The sequence below is a fragment of the Mizuhopecten yessoensis genome, unplaced genomic scaffold (genome assembly GCF_002113885.1).
Source record: "Mizuhopecten yessoensis strain PY_sf001 unplaced genomic scaffold, ASM211388v2 scaffold10409, whole genome shotgun sequence".
NCBI classification, from domain to species: domain Eukaryota; kingdom Metazoa; phylum Mollusca; class Bivalvia; order Pectinida; family Pectinidae; genus Mizuhopecten; species Mizuhopecten yessoensis.
In genome coordinates, this window is record NW_018408532.1 from 910,711 (window position 1) to 935,378 (window position 24,668).

The 24,668-nt window shown below is 36.1% G+C and overlaps 1 protein-coding gene across 1 annotated transcript; it reads left to right on the forward strand.

Moving 5' to 3' along the window:
• The first annotated feature begins 8,241 nt into the window (after positions 1 to 8,241).
• LOC110460490 (carbonic anhydrase 14-like) lies at positions 8,242 to 23,457 on the forward strand. The gene is made up of 8 exons (XM_021513436.1): positions 8,242 to 8,380; positions 12,260 to 12,292; positions 17,334 to 17,507; positions 17,859 to 18,004; positions 19,398 to 19,493; positions 20,549 to 20,615; positions 20,917 to 21,080; positions 21,920 to 23,457. Exons 1-8 carry the CDS (start codon positions 8,320 to 8,322, stop codon positions 22,607 to 22,609), a joined length of 1,431 nt encoding a protein of 476 aa, XP_021369111.1. The 5' UTR covers positions 8,242 to 8,319; the 3' UTR covers positions 22,610 to 23,457.
• Positions 23,458 to 24,668: the final 1,211 nt, after the last annotated feature.

The window sequence follows — 24,668 nt, forward strand, 5'->3', positions numbered from 1 at the left end:
TGAAATGGGGTGTAAGATAGAAATTTCCTACACCCCTTTTTTATCCTGGACAGCTTTTTCTCTTTCCCTGGATAGGTGCATGTATCCGCATTTTTACCGGTGTGAGAATTCCTTGTCTCACCCTAGGGTTAAGACGGGGAATTCCCCTATTCATAACAATGGTATGACGTCACTTTAACAAAACAATGACGTCACGTCAACAATTCATCAACGTCAGGTCAACCCTGAATTTGGCATGTAACATTATCTTTACATTGTGTATATGATACACATTGGGAGAACAGGAAAAGAGAAAATTCGAGAAAACCTCGGCAAATCCTTGTGTTTGGCAACATAAGAATCTTCCCCTTTGGGTTGAGATGAATTCCCCTATCACACCCCCAAGGGGGTAAGGGATTCTATTAATCTTACACACAGGGAAATGATAGAAATATATATATTCATGCATTCTCTGTAATCCTGATGAAAATAGTTTTATCAGAAGGTTTATTTGTATCCAGGAATTCATGATGACAGCATACCAACAAAACATAATATCTTAACCTACTGATATAACAGAAAAGATCGTCAACAAATGTCTTAAATGATAGAAAAACAATACCAGGAGCTATACGGTGTAACGGTACGACAATAATGTAATGCTTTAATCTGACTGTTATCTCCTTACTCATAAAGTATTCCCACCGGTAATTTAATTCACCTGTTAATGAGATTTTACGTTAAACCTTTACTGCAGGGCTAACTTAGCATTAATCTTATGTGCATTATTTATATTCATACATTTTACGAAGTATCTACATGAAGGATGGCGTGCAGACATAAAAAGCACAGCAAAGGTCTCTGAAGCTTGTAATATATTGTTTTGTGTAATCTGGTACAACTGAAAGGCACATCAAGGAGAAGTGTATATAAGGCCTTGTTTAATTATGTATATACATGTACACTGTAATTTTACCGTACTAACTTATATCAGTGGTACGTTTTACGACGTAGTTACGAAGAGGTGTTTCACTGCTTGCTACCGAAATTCAATTTCTCATTACGAAATTTGAATATTTGACTTCAAGATATCATTTACTATATTTGTATTTTTTTTTTTATATCTGTATTATATAATAAAAAAAAATCTTGATATGACACAGTAAAATTGACTTGACCTTGACAGGTCGGTTGTCAGACATATCTGTCACACTGACAATATATACTACACAAGGTGTTTGGTGTCTATTTTACGTGTCTGCTGTCTATCAAAATGTACCAACTATAGTATATAACTTAGTCTACTCATTAGCATTCAAAATGAAAGATGGACATTCATTGTCATATAATACCTAAAGGGGATGGTATTCAATTACAAGGGCAGACTCACTCAACTAGAAGTATACTCTAAGCCTCATAGCATAGGAAGGTGGGGATTTTTTTTCCAAATGAAAAAAGGATTAGGTATATGGACAAGTATATGATGATACTCAATCTAGAATATATTACATTTGACACTGAGTTTCAGATCTATTGAACAACTGTATAGGTAGTAAGTTTTCATGGGGGATTTAATTTTGCTTATACATGTATTTGGAGTCAACAAAGATTATAGTGAGAAATAAAATATCCAGCGAATAGTAATTCTATGAATTTACAGAAATAAAAGACAAGATCTGGGTACCGCATTCTACTGCCAAATAATGGAGTTATCAAAAAATTAATGAAATATCGTATTTCACTATATTTTGGCAAAACACCTGAAAGGTAAGTCTTATCATCCAAATACGGAAGTACTCTTGTGAGTGCAAGTTTTTAATCAGGCAATTATTAATGTTTCACAAAATTTAATCCAAGCAAACTAGTTTTGATAGAAAAAACTGTGAAACAGTAGCCAGATTGAAAATATTGTAATAAACAACACTACAGTATGATATTTGTGAGGTACAGGAATATAATCCAATCGATCATCACAAATTCAAACCTGCACATATATGTCTTAAACATGTAAGATATTTGTATCGGATGTATAGGAATCCGTGGACTCATTGAAATATATGGCATACGTACATTTGTACTGTGAAAACTGTGTGAAGCGTAAAACAGGTATATATTATGCAATATAAGTTGAACCTCTTTTATACTTAATCAGTATGTGTACTTGTGTATCACAATCACGCTACAACAATCTCTTTGTAGTTATAACGTCAGAAAGCTAGTTTGTAATGGTTCATCGGATAAAAGAGTTCAGTTTAATTGGACATAATGTTATGTTTCATAATTACAAACGTTACCTGCTGAAAAGCAGTTTACATCAAAGTATACACATTATACATGCTTTATGTATTTCTCCGAGAGTTTAAAACTTCCTTTGAAACATCCCCTAGATGTTACCTGTATTATGAGAATCAGGTTTATAGCTTTCAATTTTAGTTTAATTTGTCATTTAAAACCTTTAACAGTTAGTGTAAAATAGCTATATTTAATGACCTGCATGTGCATATACATTTAACATCACGCCCCGAGGGATATGATGCAGGCCCCTTTATTTTAGGGGTCAAAGGTTGTGCGCTGTATGTAATCAAAATGAGGAGAAGATACAGCATGTTCAAAAGAAGAAAATTACATATTGAATAATATATTAAACATTTTTTATTTTTTAAATGAGTTCCAATTTTTTTCAAGTAAAACTAATTATTATTAGCTTAAAAATATTTGTACTATGGATTTGTTTCGAAAATGGCAATCTCTTCTTTCATGAGTCAGAGAAATTTTGACATTTAATTAAGTGTCAGTTTATTAATCATATGTTAATTAATGTACTGATAAGGTAATGTCCTCTGGTATCTTGTACAACGTAATAATATTTCATTTATATTAAATTCATTTTACCTATATTCTCTGTATAGAATTTTGATAATTAAAATATTCTTAATAATTGTCTTGATAGCATCATGTACGAAAGTACTACAGTATACCCAAGATCTATACCGACTCTGGGCTCATTATCATCCAGGATAATGTATGACCTCTAGATAACTAAATATGTGACCTCAGTTTCACCTTTAAGTTACCTGTAGGGTACTGTAACATACAAACAGGAGGTTTAAATACTATATGTTGCCAGGCCTAGCAGTCCTGCTATGTAGACAAGTTGTCAGAGATGACGTCCTCCCTCACCAGGCCTATAAATACTGTCTACTCTACTGATTAATGATGCCTAATTTATCTGTTTGTGACTTATAAGCATCATTTATGTTAAATAACTGGGGAACATTTCCTGTCTCTCCTATGTCTTTATTGAATTGTGTTAACTATTTGGTTTTTCCTTAAGGATCCCTGTCCCACTGCACTCTGGTTTGTTTGTATATACTTTAACCTCCCGTTAAGGCACTCAGAACGCTGTTGTTGTTTATTTTGTTGATTTCAACTCTATTTTATTTTCAAACAATACAATATACACAACAGTACAACATTTGATATAGCGCCCTATCTTAGCGAGAATAAGCCACTCTAAAACACTTTACGGTACATATATACAAGTTATACAATCAATACAATTAGCATATACATTAATAATACCATTTCAGGAATTCGCAGGAGCTGCCTTATCAGGTGCTTAAACTACTAGTCCTATGCCACCTGGCTAATATCTCCCAGTGTGTGTGCTGTAGATGTATTGTGTTCATAAAAGTCCTGCAAGGAATGTTTTACTTTCCAGAAATGGTTTATTAAAGCTAAAGTCATGCCGGAAAAGTCTGCAGTTTCCATTACTAATTAGTTACAGTTTTTAACAGTGGTGCGGGTATCCTTAAATAGATCCCGCTGCTAGGACCCTGCCACACATAGCTATAACACCTAAGGTTCTGTCAGAATCTGGGACATTAGATTGTACTGATCATTTACTTTTCCTATTACATTAAACTTCTTTGAAAGGTTTGTATCAATGCTGTTTGAGTAATGAATCAGTTCTTTGATCAACCTATAGATTCTGTACTGGGGCTTTAGTGAAGTTCAATGTAAACTGATATACTTCGTTTTCACCAGCCATCTTTTTGACAACACTTGAGAGAAAGTGTGATTAATAAATCCTTCAGCAGATCAGCACTGCCATTCACCTGTCTGACGTGTTTGCATATCCGTATAATTTATTCCTCACTGATTCTGTCGACATCTTAATCCGTTATACCTGTACATTTAAAAGTAATCGTAGCTAGACTACGGGAAGCAGTATATCAAATCAGAATGGTATAGAGCTTGTCCACTAAACTCATTCATACACATCTGTGTGGAAGACTCATTGACACAGACCTGTGTGGTAGACTCAGTGACACAGACCTGTGTGGTTGACTCAGTGACACAGACCTGTGTGGTAGACTCATTGACACAGATCTGTGTGGTAGACTAAATGACAGATCTGTGTGGTAGACTCATTGACACAGATCTGTGTGGTAGACTCATTGACACAGACCTGTGTGGTTGACTCAGTGACACAGACCTGTGTGGTAGACTCATTGACAAAGATCTGTGTGGTAGACTAAATGACAGATCTGTGTGGTAGTCTCATTGACACAGATCTGTGTGGTAGACTAAATGCCAGATCTGTGTGGTAGACTCATTGACACAGACCTGTGTGGTAGACTAAATGACAGATCTGTGTGGTAGACTCATTGACACAGACCTGTGTGGTTGACTCAGTGACACAGACCTGTGTGGTTGACTCATTGACACAGATCTGTGTGGTAGACTAAATGACACAGACCTGTGTGTGACAGACCTGACTCAGTGACACAGATCTGTGTGGTAGACTCAGTGACACAGACCTGTGTGGTTGACTCATTGACACAGATCTGTGTGGTAGACTCATTGACACAGGCCTGTGTGGGAGACTAAATGACACAGACCTGTGTGGTAGACTCATTGACACAGACCTGTGTGGTAGACTAAATGACAGATCTGTGTGGTAGACTCATTGACACAGGCCTGTGTGGGAGACTAAATGACACAGACCTGTGTTGTAGACTCATTGACACAGACCTGTGTGGTAGACTAAATGACAGATCTGTGTGGTAGACTCATTGACACAGGCCTGTGTGGTAGACTCATTGACACAGACCTGTGTGGGAGACTCATTGACACAGACCTGTGTGGTAGACTAAATGCCACAGACCTGTGTGTGACAGACCTGACTCAGTGACACAGATCTGTGTGGTGGACTCAGTGACACAGACCTGTGTGGTTGACTCAATGACACAGATCTGCGTGGTTGACTCAGTGACACAGATCTGTGTGGTTGACTCAGTGACACAGATCTGGGTGGTTGCATGACTCAGTGACACAGATCTGTGTGGTAGACTCATTGACACAGGCCTGTGTGGTAGACTCATTGACACAGACCTGTGGAGTAGACTAAATGACACAGACCTGTGTGTGACAGGCCTGACTCAGGGACACAGATCTGTGTGGTAGACTCAGTGACACAGACCTGTGTGGTTGACTCATTGCCACAGATCTGTGTGGTAGACTCATTGACACAGACCTGTGTGGGAGACTCATTGACACAGACCTGTGTGGTAGACTAAATGTCACAGACCTGTGTGTGACAGACCTGACTCAGTGACACAGATCTGTGTGGTGGACTCAGTGACACAGACCTGTGTGGTTGACTCAATGACACAGATCTTCGTGGTTGACTCAGGGTCACAGATCTGTGTGGTTGACTCAGTGACACAGACCTGTCTGGTAGACTAATTGACACAGATCTGTGTGGTAGACTCAATGACACAGATCTGTGTGGTTGACTCATTGATACAGATCCGCATTTACTAGTACTTTTTTGTATCCTTCTGAAGTATAGCTACTTATATTCAGGTTATGTTACTAGAAACACATTAACATGCCAGCTATATGTAATCCTCTCTCTACAAATACAATTCATTAAGTGTATACATCTGTTCAGTAGTTAAGTAACGTTGACCACTGATTCATTCATGGACAAAATAAATATTCTTGTTTTCTTCTGAGGCCTTTTCAATTCACAAAAACCTGTTGCATAGAGTTAAGTTATTGCCTGGGGCTCAGATTGTCTGTGACAATTAGGTTTGAGAGGGTGTTGTAAGATTACCCAATGTTAAATAAGCATGTCTTGAATTATTTAATTACACCCTATTAGGCAATTCAGTGCGACAATAAAACTCTCTAAGAGGTTTGTTTTCACACAAAACACAGTACCATTTATCTTGGCTGCTGTCTTCCCTTTTGAAGTGTTTTTTTTTACCAGTAGAACCACATACCATCAAATAGGTAAAGTGGTATTAATTATTCTCCAAATTAATGAAATCACAGGTTACTATATACAGGCTATGTCTGTGAGCACTCAGGCCAGACAGAAGGTGACAACTCCTGGGATTAGTATACACATGTAGCAGTTTTCTCTCAAAGTCAAACAGCTAATACTTGTTACAAAACTATAATGTCCCATTTGATAAGTTATAAATTAAAGTTGTTTGTATATATAGTAAACAAAATAATAAGTATCCAAGATCGACCACTAGGACTTTCTGCCTTTTTGGGCTTCTTCAGACGAACTGAAGAATAATATATATATAAATATAAAAATAAGAATTATTATTAAATTTCATAAAAATATCTCACAATCTATCCACTATTTATCAAAGGAAATGTACATACACTTATCACAAAACATTATAAAAGATTATTTTAAATGAAAATAATTCTGCATTTTTTGATTGATTCAACATTTCTGATTTTAATGAAATATACTGGGTAAAGACCATCTGTGGAAGACATCACCTTGACTGAAAAACAGATTCGCCCCTAAAAAAGTTGCTCAGATTTTTTTTTTTAACTTTCATGTTTTTCTGGCACAAATGAAAACATATCTCAACCAGTTAGTTTATAAATTGAACAAAAAATAGCTTTTTAAAAGATAAATATGCCCCTCTTTAGTGGTCTATAATCAAAGAAATAAAGTAAAATGAAACGTCAGCACTGAACTCAGTAAAGTGGAAATATTGCATGGTCACAGTGACCTACATTTGACATAAATTTGTTGTTACTTCTCAAAATGTACACATTCTGTATGTCGACCGAGGAATTCTGAGGACAGTAATGGACATCTGGCGCTAAATGTCGAACAAAGATATTATACTGACAGAAAGCCTGATGGAAATAAAGGCAGACACTTATCATGTCCACTGTAACATTCTACAGAGCAAGAAGGAAAAAAATAGATAAATAACAAAAGCAGGGCTAGCAGCGATGGCAATAAAGCACTCCAAGGTAAAACGATCCCCACCCCAAGACTGAATCTTAACCTGAGCTATGAAGGGTTGGGTCCAATGTTGGACAGTCAACTATAATCATTTGTTATGGGGGGGACAAACACTCCTGCCCGACACCAACACCCCAACAGTAGTTACCATAGCCTCACCTAACACTTCAGCTTGTCACCAACACACCAGCCTCCAACCCACAAGTTACACCTCAAAAAAAGACTAGGGTACGTATAGCACCTCAAAACTGGCATCTCAAAACAGGGTATAAGCATCTCAAAACAGGGTATAAGCATCTCAAAACAGGGTATAAGCATATCAAAACAGGGTAGCATCTCGAAACTGGGTAGCACCTCAAAACTGGGTAGAATCTCAAAAATGGGTAGCACCTCATAACTAGACTAGGGTAGCACTTCAAAACTGGGATTCCTAAAAACAGGGTAATTAAAATATTTAAACAAAAATTGGTAATGTCACATAACTGGGTAGCAACTCAAAATAGGACTAGGGTATATAAGTAGCACCACAACAAAGTGGGTAGCACCTCAAAATTGGGTAATTAAAAATACCTCAACACTGGGCAACACCTAAAAAGTAAAAAGTGGGTAACACCTCAACACACTGGGGAACACATAAAAACTGCTTCAAACCTCAAATAGGGTATACGTAGCACTTCAAAACTGGATAACACCTGAAAACAGAACAACACCTTAGACTGTAACTTTATAAGAAAACAATATATCGAAGCAGAGTATCACCTGGAAATCAAACAAGGTAACACCAGACTTATAATTATACTTTAATTGACAAACATCATATATAACTTATATACATCAGGGTAACACCACAGATTATCACTATAATAGAACAGGATAACACCCCTCGAGAGTCACTGTAACAGAGTTAAAATCTGGGGACCGGACGGGTGTAGGAAAGTTGTATAGTGTGAAGGTAAGTATAACCCCCCCACAGAGTCGGCGTGTGATCACATGGTTAGGTGGAGAGACAACCACAAGGACATACACTTACAGCTGACTGCCGAAATATGTTGGGCTTTACTTTGACATTAGTGTGCACCTTGTTAGCTAGTCTAGTCACCTGTACAGGTAAGTTCACCTTTCACTGAAAACTTCCAACATTTTCTCCATTGATGATCTATCTGTATTTTGTTTATTTGTATAGATGAATTATTTTCATTTTTCATATATTTAGTTATCCTAATTGTCCCTATGCCCTTGGTTTTGTGTAGCTGTCACCGCTAGGACAAATACATTCTTTACCTGTCACCTTTGTCTTATCTGGGAGAAAAAATAACTTAATATCTGTAACTTCACAGTATATCGAAGTTTAGAAATTTCTAAATGAAACTTTTGTCTAAAAGAAAAGTTTTAACAAACAAAACTGTTTTTAATAAAATTTTACAAGACTAAACAAGAGAGAATTATATAGACAATTATTTTCTACTTCTGATTTTTTTTCATACGTGTATGTTATACGCAATAGATGCAAAGATTTCTCCCGGATATATTTGGATTTCACAATCCTTTGACAACCAGCTCTGTAATAAAATAACACTACTTTAAAATATTGAAAAATGCAGTTGCTTTTTTTAGTTTAAAGCAATTTTTTTTATGCTTTTTTCTAAATGTTCACTTAATTTGTATTCAATTTGCTTAACATTTCTTGAATTTAAAACAACAGACAGAGGATTTTTCCCCATATCAATTAAGATTTCTCTGTGTGAACAAATGTTTCCTGACATTTAACCTTATAAAAACACTTAATAAAGTTGTTTCCTTCATGTGATATTAACTTGTAAGTTTGAACTGAGGAACGAGACTAGTACACATTATTCTAAGAGGTAATTAATCACAGAGGTATTTATATTAAATATTTTTATCAGATATTCCCTTAAAACCCAAATTGCGAAAAACCTTTTTGACTAATATTTAGGTATAACAATTTCTCCTTTTTAAATGTGTAAATATATATATAGTTACTCTATTTATTTAAATCTACGTACAAATCTATCATAAAACAGTTTTTAACCTAGGTATAACATACAAAATGTACAAGGCTCTTAGCAGCTGGTGACATCAATAAACCAGGTTATCAAGGTCATAAAAGTGAAATTATGACTTAATGACAATGGTAAACATATAAACATCTTCTGGCCGATTTATGACCAATTTTTTTGTGCATACCCAAATGAGTAACACATAAGAATACACCGCTACAAAGCGCAACTATGCCACAATCTTTATAAAAAAAAAAATCTTTCACAATGTCAAAAAATTTAACAATGATATTCAGCTCTAAACTTAAACTGTTAATATAAAATCGACAGTTAATTAACATCCAGTTAAATATTTGTATGACATGTGTGCATACAGAGTGATTACAGGTAAGACAGAAGATATGTGACAGGTAGGTGCACAGGTAAAACATCCATCACACATTCTACTACCAAATTAGTTCATTTAACCACATGTACTCCTGACTGCTATGGTAAGATATGCGCAGAACTGCAGCTAGGCAATGTACATCAGATTGGTATCTTTGAAATGTACATGTCCTACAGACCTGTATTTATATATACTTCAACATACCAGTTAAATAATATATATACAGTCCTGAAGACATCCTGGTTCTCCGAGTAATAAATACAAATGGCTGGCTTAATTTAGCAACTGTAGATTGAATCAGTTCATTTTCTTCTTTTTTTTTTGCAGTGGTAACACATTTTAAACCATCAAGGGTTCCTGTACCACTGTCTAAACTGTAACTGTGTTTCAGAACTATTTTTTCAGCAATTGGCTTAAAATATATCAATTGCTCTGAAAAATCATTGTTAAAAAGAAAATCCAACCTTACAAAACTTTCATAAAAGAGTAATCAAGGTTAAATAAACAAACAATATAAACAAGTGTTCTGAGCGTAAAAATACAACATAACCTGTGTTGAGACAAGCGTTTGAACCCTGTCCCTTTGATAATAGTACTGTCACTCTTAAACACCTTAAGAGTAATTTTGAAAATTAAATATTCATCATTTAATATTTTGATTTATTAACTAAGCATTGAAGTGTTTTTTGTATGACATTTATGATCTAATTTAATTAACATAACGTAAGGCATATGCAAGCACATTTCAAATTGTTTGCTTGCAAAGGAGTGTCATTCAATCAGATCATAAATGCCATACAAAAACAGTTCAATATTCATATTTGAGTTTTCTCCACCTTTCACGTTTTTGAACTTATAAATTATATTTAAGCTTCTCACCTTATCGACAGTCTGAATGAATTTGTTCAATAACTGGAACAGCATATTTTTGCTTGCTTATTGGCTACGAATTGTATCATGTGGTGCATGTCATTTAAAGTCCCATCAACGAAACCCTCACTTTCAAGTAGGATATCAAGTGACAATGCAATGCAAATGTATATATTACCAAATGAACTACCTTGTCTATTGTAGCTACAAGTAGTATACATGTACTGGCAATATTGTACAAAAGATCACTGAAATTAACATGTAATTTTTTATCAATTATGATACACAGTTAAGATATTTGGTAGTGTACGTGATTCATCTACTTTACATGATTAATGCAAAAATCTAAGAATTAGTTTTATAACAGATGTAAAAAGAATTACACTTTCTAGCTCCTTTATAACTAGGATATGTATAACTTTCGAAGGAGTCACCTTTCGCCAACAAATGGCGTGTCAGGTCATTGCCACAAGTACCAGGTAAAAAATGTGTTTTTTTTTCTGTGGTATTAACGAATGTATATTGTATAATACAAGAGACTGGACAATGTACAGAGCGAGATTGGTCGGAAAGTCCCATGGCCTGGGGACACAGAGTTAAGAACTTCACAGTATGAAGGGCAAAGCCAATTTTAACTCGTGTTCTTTTTGTCAAATTTCTGTTAACAATTCACCTTGAATAACTTTGATGACAATCTGATTGACATTTAATTCCTTCTTCATTAGATGTTAAGTCTGTGTGGTGTCTCTTCAATGGTCATCTCAATAGTTTGTAGTAAAGTCAGTCTTTGGATCAGATCAGACTTACAGGTATAGTACAATGTACCTGAACATTATCAAATAACATTTGAGAAAGCATATTATTGTTGCTCTCAGTCATAAATTTCCTTTCAATAAATAGAGAGCATGCTCATACATACATCACATTTGATCTCGTTGATGATTTTGTCTCACTAATGTGGTAGATCGGGTGAAAAAACTTATGATTATATTGGGCCAGTACATTTGAAATTTAGCCTTCATATATATATATATGAGAAGGGCTTAATTATTTCTGAATACAATCCTCATTTTACATTTATTGTCTCAAATCAACAAACCAGTTATAACATTACCATAGTTCCAATCGATATAAACAAATTCAATTTGATTCAGACTTGATTTTGTTTTCAATGAAGCAACATCCTAGAAATGTACACACAGCCTTGATTACTGTAGTGAGTGCTGTGTTTGTATATACAATGATGTTATGACCAAGCCTTGATTACTGTAGTGAGTGCTGTGTTTGTATATACAATGATGTTATGACCAAAGCTTTGGCTGCCTTTATTGTGGTTAAATTAAATTTTTCAACATTCATTTACACAACTAATATTCTGAAAATATCTCCAAGAAAAAAAAAGAAACAATAAAATTTCTGTTATAATTTGTCTACCTTTCTGACCTTGACATTTGACCTCCATGAAGCAACAACTATATGGAATACAACGGGTGACTCATTTATGTGAAAACCTATTTTGCATGCTTTCTAAAACAGTATGACAAGATCTTCTTTATTTAAGCACACTTTTTGCTTAAAAAAGGAAACAGACATTTTCGAAAGCTTGCAAAGCAAATTTTCAATTCATGTTTTTATTCAAAACAAACTTAACCTTTATTATTTATACAGAACTGATGAATCTTATCCCCAATATGTTATTGAATGTTTCAGGTGCCTCTGACTGGAATTACCATGGCAACAGGGGTAGGTATACCGTTACACTTCCATAGCTGCTATTGAGTCCGGTAGTGGTATGTCATTAACACATATCATTCTATCATATACACAGACAGCTATGCAATGTAATAAATACCATCGTATACATTTCTGACATGTAACATTTGTGAATAATCACCCACTAAAACACAAAAAATAGATGTGTAATTTACATGAAGGTCACACAAAGTCACACTGACAAGCTAATTATATCTTGTGGTGTTTTTCTTAATTGTTCATGCAGTCAATATATCACAAAAATAGGTAATTAACAGGTTTTGATGAACATATTGTAAAAATAATCTCAAATCAAAGTTTTTATTTCTGTATTTTCATCTGAATTTTATGATACTCATTCGGTCACTTGGTCTCCTTAAAGTGATATATGCAATTATAACTGAACCTTGATGAAGATGGTTTGATTTATTGAGTTCATAATGTCTTCAACCCTTTCACCACTGTAGACCACAGTGGACTCATCCAGATAAATGTATGGAAGAGTCTACTAAAGTTACCTAGGGGTGAAAGGGTTAAATACAAGCCAAGGTAATTTAAGGAAGTGTCTGTATGTGTGTAACTATAATGTGTGCGTACCCAGGAGGCGGTATATTGGTATATTAGCCCCTTGTGCGAATGTAATGCCTTCTTCTGAGTGCTACCTCTATGAATTACCATGTCGAAGGCATCCATTACAGTATTTCACCCAGAAACAGTATACTGACAACGGGTGAACCAGTTGTTGCCATTTCCCTAAATGCTGAACGTTAAGCAGGGAAGAACAACTACCAGTTTTAAGAACTTTGGTATATTCGAACCTAGGGAGACAACCCCATTATTTGGTGAACATTCTGCAATATAGCCAGAACTGAAGGTGTTGCCTACGGAGGTATGATGCAGTATAAAGATAACTGACAGAAATAAAATGGGGGGGACGAATATAACTGTAAACCACAGTACAGTTTGGTTGGGTTGTACCTATATCAAGCAGGGGCAGGGGGCGAATATATATTTCTCTTACCCTGGACAGGTGTATCCGCACTTTTACCGGTGTGAGATTTCCTTGTCTCACCCTAGGGTTGAGACCGGGAGGATTCCCCTATTCATAACAATGGCATGACGTCACTTCAACAATCCATCAACGTCACTTCAACCCTGAATTTAGCATGTAACGTTAACGTTACATTGTGTATATGATACACAATGGGAGAACAGGGAAAGAGAAAAAGAATCATTCACCCCCTTGTGGGTGAGATAGGGGAATCTCCACCCTTGGGAAAAGATTCTTAAGTAGCTAAACACTCGGCAAAGCCTTGTGTTTGGCAACTTAAGAATCTTCCCCTCGGGTTGAGATTCTCCTATCTCACCCACAAGGGGTGAAAGATCCTATTAGTACACCACAGTACACAGTTTTGTACATCATCCTCCGTTCCCATACTTTGCACAGCTAGCCCACTCTTTGGTGCTCTAGAATGGTTTTGGTGATGAGTCAAATTCAGTGAGTTGACCTTCCACATGACATTTTGGTGTGACTATTTGTGTACAGGGTACGTCTGTGGGGGTGGATCCGGGTCACTGTCAATGATCCTTTGCCACAATCCATCAATTTTGTTGATGTTATTACAAATATCGTGTACATTAATTTAATGCCAATTCCATATATAATCCTACATACATTAGTCACATGTTCAGTGGTGCAGAACTGTTTCTATTACATGGAAAGGAGGTCGAAATGTACAGTCAGGTGTGTAATGGAAAGGAGGTCGAAATGTACAGTCATGTGTGTAATGGAAAGAAGGTTGAAATGTACAGTCAGGTGTGTAATGGAAAGGAGGTCGAAATGTACAGTCAGGTGTGTGATGGAAAGGAGGTCGAAATGTACAGTCAGGTGTGTAATGGAAAGGAGGTCGAAATGTACAGTCAGGTGTATAATGGAAAGGAAGTCGAAATGTACAGTCAGGTGTGTATAATGGAAAGGAGGTCGAAATGTACAGTCATGTGTGTAATGGAAAGGAGGTCGAAATGTACAGTCAGGTGTAATGGAAAGGAAGTAAAGCAAACTTGAACCGTGTACTGATTAATGTAATTGTTCTACAATTTGGTGTTGGATTTATAAATTATGCATTTTCACTTTGGGGTGAAATCAGATCAGCTGGCATTCATGTTTTATCCAGAGTCAAGACAATGAATTACTACCCAAAGCAAATTGAAATTGACCGTGACAGCAAAGGATGAGACAAATGTGGCCAGGGCACTAAAATAAACAGCAGAATTGAAAGAGATTTGTTATGATCAGTAGTGATTTCGTGCTTGGAAATAAATCTTAACAAAAAGCAGATTTGACACTCAGTAGTTTGAAAGCTATGGCGAACTCAAACTTTGAACTACGTTGTTATACCTCAGAGTGACACCACTCTTGAACCACTCACATCTAGCTGAAAAAAGGGAGTCGGGTTGTAATCTTATCCCCCAAAAATCATTTCAACTGCAAAACAATCTTACACTGCAACTATTTGGATTCACAAAACGAATATCAAATCTGACTATAAAATGACATTTGACAACTTTCATTGTTATGCTAACGTAAATATGAAGATATCATGACACAACACAGCTTTGGGTGTCCTGTTTATAGTGACTCAGACACTGATAACGGATATTTAAAATGTGGGGCCAAATCTGAAACAAGGTGGCAAGCCTCTGTATCGTAATATCAAAAAGATAAAGAAAAAATCTCAGGCGTTCAGATTTGCCTTCGGTACTGTTGGAAATGTACATCGCAGCAAAAATTAATTCAGCTATGGACTTACAAGACTTTGTTATGATCAGGTTTCAAACACATCTGTTTTATGGATACCCCTGAGACATATACAGATGATATAAAAATACTAGATCTCATAAATGACTGAAAAACAAACTTCAAAAGTTGTGATGTTGACACTTTTTTATACCCGTACATATCGTCTTTTTAATCTTCATCTCATTATTCAAATGCCTGTAGATATTTACACGTCTAAAGGGTCCTTTTATTTAGTTACCATAAACAAATTGTTTACAATATCTATACATGTATAACATTTCTTTTTAACAAATTATTTACAATGTCTATAAATGTATAACATTTTTTTTCTATAAGAACATGCCAAGAGACCCCGTAAAATCTACACTGAAGTCACACCTTATGAGCGAAATTACACTTTAATTACCGCTATTGGTGTCAGACGCTTGGGATATTATTGCTAATCTGTCAAAAGTTTCCTGATGGATAAAGTAAGAGACAAGCCGTGAATTAGTATGACAGCATGCATGCTATATCGCTATATATAGCTGGGGTCTATAAGAGGTTGTTACACTAATGTTACACCCCTTTGTTTCCTACAGCTTTTGTTTTAGAGCATGATAAGGAATTTAGTGTGTAATTGTAGCAGGCCCACAGACAAAGCATGTAAACAATAGGTCATCAACACTGACCTCTCTATCTTATAAAGATGTTCACATACATAAAGATGTTCACATACATAAAGATGTTCGCATACATAAAGATGTTCACATACATAAAGATGTTCGCATACATAAAGATGTTCGCATACATAAAGATGTTCACATACATAAAGTTCACATACATAAAGATGTTCACATACATAAAAGATGTTCACATACATAAAGATGTTCGCATACATGAAGTTGTCTACAATATATGTTAACATACCAGTAATTACCATACATGGATTATTCTGTATAAATGGTATAGAACTAAGGTACCTAAAGACTGCCATTTTATATATCACTTCATTTGGACTATTATATTACTCTGCATCCATTTTTCCCCACCAATTATTAAGCTTGAAAAGTAATCTGCATCTTTTCCAACATTTTCATTGGATATGATTTAAAAAACATGTATTTACTTGTTAGATTAATGCACAGATTTTTGATTTTGTTTCTGATGAAAATCTAGTTAATTCAGTAATAAAAGTTATATATCTTAAGTACAAAATGTATCCATACAAACAACTAAAGTTTTACAAAAAGATTAAATATTATCTATCCTCCGTGTGTGTGTGTCACTTGTTCGAATAAGGAGAAATGTCCAGTCCGGCCCGGCCAGCATGTTAAAATTGAACTCTCGTACATCAATTAAACTGTGACATAGCATGAAAATTCCTGAAAGGTCATGGTGCTGGGGTCAAAGATCCAGTGTGTCTGCCAAATTAAACAAACCTGATAACACAACACAAGTATGTATTTCTGGGTCATGGGGACTTCACATTTAATCGGCTTGTTTTGATATAAAATGATAAACAGTTTATCCTATTACTATTAACAATGTGTTAATTGTCATAATTTTTTCAATCTTGTTGATCAATCAGAATTTTTAAAAACTCAGTAAATATTTGCCTTCAATTAAACAGAAAATATAAATCAATTACAACAGTTTGCTATAACACCTAATGCAATAGACGACATCAACTGTCAGAAATAAACATTTAATCAATAAAATAAATACTGTCTGGTTAAACTATGATTGAGGACTTTATTTCTAGCTTATTGACAGAAAAAACAAAACTGCAGACATTCGCAGGTTATCTCCCCTTACAGTGCATTTCAAGTCCACGAACACCAAATAGGAGATCACGTACAGATGTAAAACTGTCTGGCCGTCTACCTAAACACTTAATTACTCGTCTTGTCTGACATTGACAGAACACACTGAGGCAGTACAAACCCAGTCAGCTTAACTCGAAAAAGTATTAACAAAATTTTCAATACTATTAACTTACAGTATATCACAACTTGTAGTCCATTCAACTTCACGAGCTAATGTATTTCTTAATTTCAAAATTATTAAAGGAAATTTAGAACAATGAATATCAAAACGACAACCATATAATCATGGATGTTTCAAGGGGGTCTCAAACAGGTAATGGATTGCTGTCAGTTCTGAATATTTTAATTTGAATTGAGACATCATTACCTTGAAGATGACATATTTCTGTACTAAATGACCTTTATGACCTTATGTAACCTTCAGGTACACACGAGTGGGACACGCTATTCCCTGGAGCTTGCGGCGGGAAACACCAGTCTCCTATCAACATAATCACCAAGAAAACCTCCTACAACTCCGAATTAAATGACTTTGTATTTTGGCACGACCCACCAAAACCAGGGTCAAAGTTCAACATCCTCAACAATGGTCATGCTGGTGAGTATAAATGAGGAACCAAATATAACAGCATCTCGAACATCTCATTGGTTGTGTTATACAACCCTGGCACAATGCAATCACAGCAGAATCTTGCTATTCACGACTCCAAAAGAGTAAAGAATGCTGATAATGAAATCCAAGGAAATTGGTAATTGGTTTTCATGTAAAACATGTTAAGAAAAACCTCAGGACCTATGTAATTATTTTTTGATACAATTAAATATCTTTTTGAGTTTTACCCCTGGGGTCCTAACAAAACTTCAATTACCTTGCTATATTGTAAAAGCTAACACTATCCCAGGGGATTCCCTATAGACTTAACTCTTTATGTTTTATTTACTAAATCAGTACAGGTGAACATCTTCGGCCCTTTCTTTGTGGCTAATGGTGGTCTACCCTCCGCCTACTCCACGGCTCAATTCCACTTCCACTGGGGCCATGCCAACCATCACGGCTCAGAGCATTACGTCAATGGCCGTGCAAGTCCTATAGAGGTAAGTGACCTCGCTAGTCCTAAACAAGCTTGTCCTATAGAGGTAAGTGACCTCACTAATCCTAAACAAGCTTGTCCTATAGAGGTAAGTGACCTCACTAGTCGTGAACAGGCAAGTCCTATAGAGGTAAGTGACCTCACTAGTCCTATAGAGGTAAGTGACCTTGCTAGTCCTAAACAAGCTAGCCCTATAGAGGTAAGTGACCTCACTAGTCCTATAGAGGTAAGTGTCCTTGCTAGTCCTAAACAAGCTAGTCCTATGGAGGTAAGTGACCTTGCTAGTCCTAAACAAGCTAGTCCTATAGAGTTAGTGACCTTGCTAGTCGTCAACAAGCTTGTCCTATAGAGATAAGTGACCTTGCTAGTCCTAAACAAGCTAGTCCTATAGAGGTAAGTGACCTTGCTAGTCCTAAACAGGCTAGTCCTTTAGGGGTAAGTGACCTTGCTAGTTCTAAACAGGCTAATCCTATAGAGGTAAGTGACCTTGCTAGTTCTAAACAGGCCAGTCCTATAGAGGTAAGACAAATGACCTCAATAGTCCTATAGAGTAAGTGACCTTCCTAGTTCTAAACAGGCCAGTCCTATAGAGGTAAGACAAATGACCCTGCTAAACAAGCCAGTCCTATAGAGGTAAGTGACCTTGCTAGTCCTATAAAGGTAAGTGACCTCGCTAGTTCTAAACAGGCCAGTCCTATAGAGGTAAGACAAATGACCCTGCTAGACTTAACAGGCCAGTCCTATAGAGGTAAGACAAAGGTCCCTGCTAGACTTAACAGGCCAGTCCTCTAGAGGTAAGACAAATGACCCTGCTAGACTTAACAGGCCAGTCCTATAGTGGTAAGAAATGATATTACTAATCCTGAACAAGCTAGTCCTATAGAGGTAAGTGACCTTGCTAGCCCTAAACAAGCAAGTATAGAGGTAAGACAAATGACCCTGCTAGACTTGATAGGCCAGTCCTATAGAGGTAAGAAATGATCTTACTAATCCTAAACAAGCTAGTCCTATAGAGGTGAGAAATGATCTTACTAATCCTATACAAGCTAGTCCTATAGAGGTAAAGGTAATGAATGGGCTAGTTCTAAAGTAATTAAATTACAACTGAGCCAGACTAATTTGGTTTCAGATTTAGGCATACCTGAATATTCAGGTAAATAATCCTGACTGGATGGTTTTCATATAATATTGCAATCATGTCATTTTATAACTGATTATTTTGAATTTGTGAAATTCATATATTTTGTAAGCTTCTGAGCTGAAATCAGGCCCTAGACAAAACTCTTTACTTTCAAAATTGAATTATTCAAAAGGATTCTTTAACTGAGTAGAGACACTAGCTCAGCTAGAACACAATATCTTCATCCGAGATCCAAGAGTTATCTCTCTTCCCACAGCTACACGTAGTGAACTGGGATGCTGACAAGTATGAGACCATTGCAGATGCCATGGTGAAACAGCAGGGATTAGCTGTGCTGGGAGTCATGTTCGAGGTTTGTACTCACATCTTCCCTATACTCTTCACACAGGAACCATTAACATCTCCCTCTATAATCATCACACAGGAACCATTAACATCTTCCCCTATACTCCTCACACAGGAACCATTAACATCTTCCCCTATACTCATCACACAGGAACCATTAACATCTTCCCCTATACTTCTCAAACAGGAACCATTAACATCTTCCCCTATACTCCTCACACAGGAACCATTAACATCTTCCCCTATACTCCTCAAACAGGAACCATTAACATCTTCCCCTATACTCCTCACACATGAACCATTAACATCTTCCCCTATACTTCTCACACAGGAACCATTATCATCTTCCCCTATACTTCTCACACAGGAACCATTATCATCTTCCCCTATACTTCTCACACAGGAACCATTACCATAGTCCCCTATACTTCTCACACAGGAACCATTAACATCTTCCCCTATACTTCTCACAGTACAGGAACCATTAACATCTTCCCCTATACTTCTCACACAGGAACCATTACCATATTCCCCTATACTTCTCACACAGGAACCATTAACATCTTCCCCTATACTCCTCACACAGAAACCATTAACATCTTCCCCTATACTCCACACACAGGAACCATTAACATCTTCCCCTATACTTCTCACAGTACAGGAACCATTAACATCTTCCCCTATACTTCTCACACAGGAACCATTAACATTTGATCCCTCTTTCTCACCACCCAAACTACCACCAACAATCTTGACATTTGTTCATGTATGTTTTAATGAAGGATTGCAATAATTCAGACAAAATTTCCATTCTGTATATTTAATACCCGCCTCCACCCTCTATCATCTACCTTACCTAACTTAGAGACAAACCAAAGTGAGTGTTTTATTCAAGGATAAGCTATGATATAGGGTTTGTTTGACATCCTTACTTACGAGTAGGATTACATAAGTTGGTAACTTTTTATAATACCATGTATAAGCTACATGTATGTGATATTACAATAAACATCCTCCAGACTTTGATGTAATATGTTTACTTGATCTCCGTCTCCTTCACAGATCAGTGAGAGAGACAACCCTGTCCTGACACCAATCATAGAGGCGCTGGACATGATCCAGGATCCAGGTTGGTGATACAACGTACAACATTTACACTTCAAAGTTTTAAAACATTTACAATCTGGTCCTTATAAGTTGTATTCATCAGATAATATCTCTTTGCATAGGACTAAAAAAAAGGGAACTAAAAAAGGGGTCACAATATGATGTTTAGAGTTATGTTCTAAACAATGAAGTAAAATAATGATAATAATAATAATAATTTGAGGTTCTTATATACCGCTTTATCACAACCTAGTTCGTAGGTTGTCTCAAAGCGGTTCACAAATTATTATCCGTGGTATATAAAACTGCGCAATTTGTTACAGACATCAATATGGAGGTAGAAATCCCCGCCACAAGGATGCGGGAATTTTTACCAGAGGACACCAGTAAATATTACCGATACAACGGGTCTCTGACCACCCCGGGCTGCTTCGAAAGTGTCATCTGGACTGTGTTTGAGGACAAACAGACAATCTCTTTTAGACAGGTAAACACTGTTCCCAACTTTTTACCATAGTTCTCTAAAGTATGATAAACAGTTCTTATTTTCTGATCGACCAATTTTGAATATTTTTTAGCAACAGAAATATCAGCATCCATCTTATTAAAACTTGTCGTATTTAATCACATCACTATGTTTTGGTTGATACAACATAGCCTAACCCACAGGCACAATTGATGACGATGAAAAGTCCACGTAAAATTGGGTGTTTTTTCCTGTCGATTATATTTTTCCTGTTGATTATATATTTGTGTCATCCTATTGTGATCAACAACAAATCGAACTGGAGCTAAAAGTAGTATTAGAGACTTATTGGAATTTTGAAAGTACCGGTTTATATTTTGTAAATGTTACAATTTGTATATATCAAACGACCAATTTAACACTATATGTGATTTTTATTTTTAAAAAAAAATCATTTAATCTACTATTTTTAACTTTAAAATCTGTTTGATCAAGAACAGTATGTTAAAGTTATGTAATCAACAGGGAAAAAAATCACCAAAAACTTTGCTGGAATTGTCGTCAACAATATGAAAACATATAGAGATATGAACCATGATGACTTTATAATTTTAACTTGACCTAGCAATTTCATTGTATCAAATCTGACTTAAAGAAAAAGCCACATGACTTTTTGTAGTTTGCTATTCCATATTCAATAGCGATCTTATATTCACTTAAACTCTACAAAGCAAGTCTAATTAATTTGGTGGGTGATCGTTATTCCCTGGAAATGGTTGGCAGCTTGTTTCCCATGGGCATTTCACTTGACAACATTTTGCTTCTACAGAATTCTGAAGTTTCATCTTTATCAATTTCAGCTTGCCAAATTTAGAAAAGTTTTACAAAAGAAACACAGGAAGCATAAACCCAAGAGAAACCGGCGACATATGAAGAGAGGTTCGGCAGCTGCTCTTGACGAGGCTGGAATTAAGGGCAACATAGCAGAGGAGTTGGAACTGGAAGCAGCATTAAAGCGTGAATTAGAATTGAACACTTCTCCACCTGATCATCATGAACACGATCCAGTTGGTCACGCCAAAATCGGAGAAACACCAACGAAATTTCAATTGTACGATGAAGAGGTTCCAAAACAAGCGCAAGATGAAAGTGAAACCAAACCCACAATTGGAGACCATGGAGATCACGGAGATCACGGAGACCATGCGGACCATGAGGAGGAACCCACACCAGAGCCAGAACCTAGACACCATGCTGACCACGGCAGTCGTCACCATCAAAACAACGCTGGGGCAGAGATTGAGGTGGACGAGATAGAATTAATCCAGGAATACCTGGTCAACAACTTCAGGCCAGTCCAACCACTCAACGGTCGTACCATTGAACGCAGTTTTGAATTCGATGAAGTAAGAGTTCGCTATCAATCAGGAAGTTCAAGATCGCGGGACTACAACAGTTACCAAAACGATTACAACGCCGGAAACCCATTATACATATCACATATCGTTATCCTCATGTCAGCCATTTTGTCCGTGTTAACATGTCTGTAACTATATCCTTGTCGATGTCTAGTGTACAAATGTTGTGTGATTGATACTGTATGCTGTAGCTACACCTCACATAGACTAGAGGTTTACAGCTAGTGATAATACTGTAATAGGAACACCACCCTAATAGCTACCATGTCAGCATAAACATCTACCGATATATATCTGGACGTGAAAATGTTAGATTCAATAATCGGTGAGGATCAAGAATGAAAAGGCCGGGGGAGCTTTATAAGTTATAAGGAAAATATGTCTTTATATCCCCGTTTTTAACATATTGTAATTTGTTAAAAATACTGACACAATGATGCTATTGAATTGTGCTGAAAGTCTGCAGTAGTTTGATTTCATTCTGTCTCCATGAACTACAAAAGAAGTGAAATACAAATCCAACCAGTTTGGTGATGTTCTAAGAGAGGATTTGATTATGAACAGTATTGCGGGGAAGTTTATTTCTCGTAAAACTAAGTACAGCATTATACAGGATGTCAGGCATGCAAGTCGGGTATCTTAAATGAGTTTTTCATTTCCTGAGATCTACAAAAATACAAAACCTCAACTTTGTCATATTGACAAGCCTTCAGCCAGCTAAACAGCAACTTCTGGATAAGTTCCTATAGGCCTAGTAGGCCACCGAAAAGGCAATTCACAGACTAGTGAATTAGGCCTTTATAAAGCCAGCACTGAAAGGAAACTTCTGGACATGCTACATATACATTAAAAATTTCGTCAGCTAAAAGGAAACTTGATCAGGACAAGTTTTGTAAATCTCCTAGTCTAGATTATTTTGATCTTTAATAACCAAGAACTTCTGTATAAACATTCTGGAAAATAAACAATGTTTTAATTGAGATGCTGTCTTGATATCTTTGAAGTTTGATGAAATTGAAAACTAAGCCATTTTGTGTGATATGTGTCATATTAAAACTGACACTGGAAAGGAAGTAAACATATACTAACAGCTGAAGGCAGACCACGTACCTGGTGAAAAAGGGGGATACACAAAAGATATATCATGATAATCTAATATAAGTCAACAGACATCAGCATAATAAGTAAAGGACCACACATAGGCAGTAGACTATTCTTGCCTATACAGGTTGCTACCATTGGAGAGCGCAACATTGATCTTTATTCAAACATCTTTGACATAATAAGTAAAGGACCACACACAGACAGTAGACTATTCTTGTCTATACAGGTTGCTATACCATTGCAGAGTGCAACATTGATCTTTATTCAAACAACTTCGACATACAAATACCACAGTCAAAGCGACAACTTTGGAATAACTCCTGTCACAATATTACTTATACCACTTACAAGCGTGATAACTTTTGACTGAAATTTATTTATTCTGGATTTTTTTTCTCCATAAACATCAGGCCCATTTAATATTCTTGAATTCTTTAACGAGAAAGCACATCCTCTTGTGTGCTTCGTCTTATAGTTTAGGACACTGTACAGGGTTCACCAGCAGATGACCTTGCTATAACCTTTTCATGACCTTGTAGTTCCAGTGAATACACTCAAAACTTCTAATCCAGATCAGTTACTTAAAACTTTACAAAAAAGGATCTGTTTTTCCTTCTCTGACAGGGATTTTAACTTTACAAACCATTGTAAAATGCTTTTCCATTGAATATCATAATATGAGAGATTTTTCTTCAATTTTATTTATATTGTGAAGCACACCTAAAAATATTAGAAATGATAATATCAGAAACTATGACAAATTTCTGACAAGTAAAATCACATTTAAAAGGAATTCAATGAATTTTGAGTCAATAAAATTGACATAAAAGGCAGAAATCAAGGCAAGCAATGACTAGCAAAAAAAAAAGTGAGGGACTTCAAATTGAATATCAAAATCATGTATAAAATCTAGCGCCTTTTTAATGTATTGACATATTAAACGTCACCTTTCATGTAGACAGAATGTTTGATGCCTGACAGCCGGTACAAGTACCATGACCACAAGTTAATAAGCCAGTAACAGAATTGGGACATCTTGCCACAGACAGCACTCCCTGTATTAGGAACACCCACTGAAACACTTCCC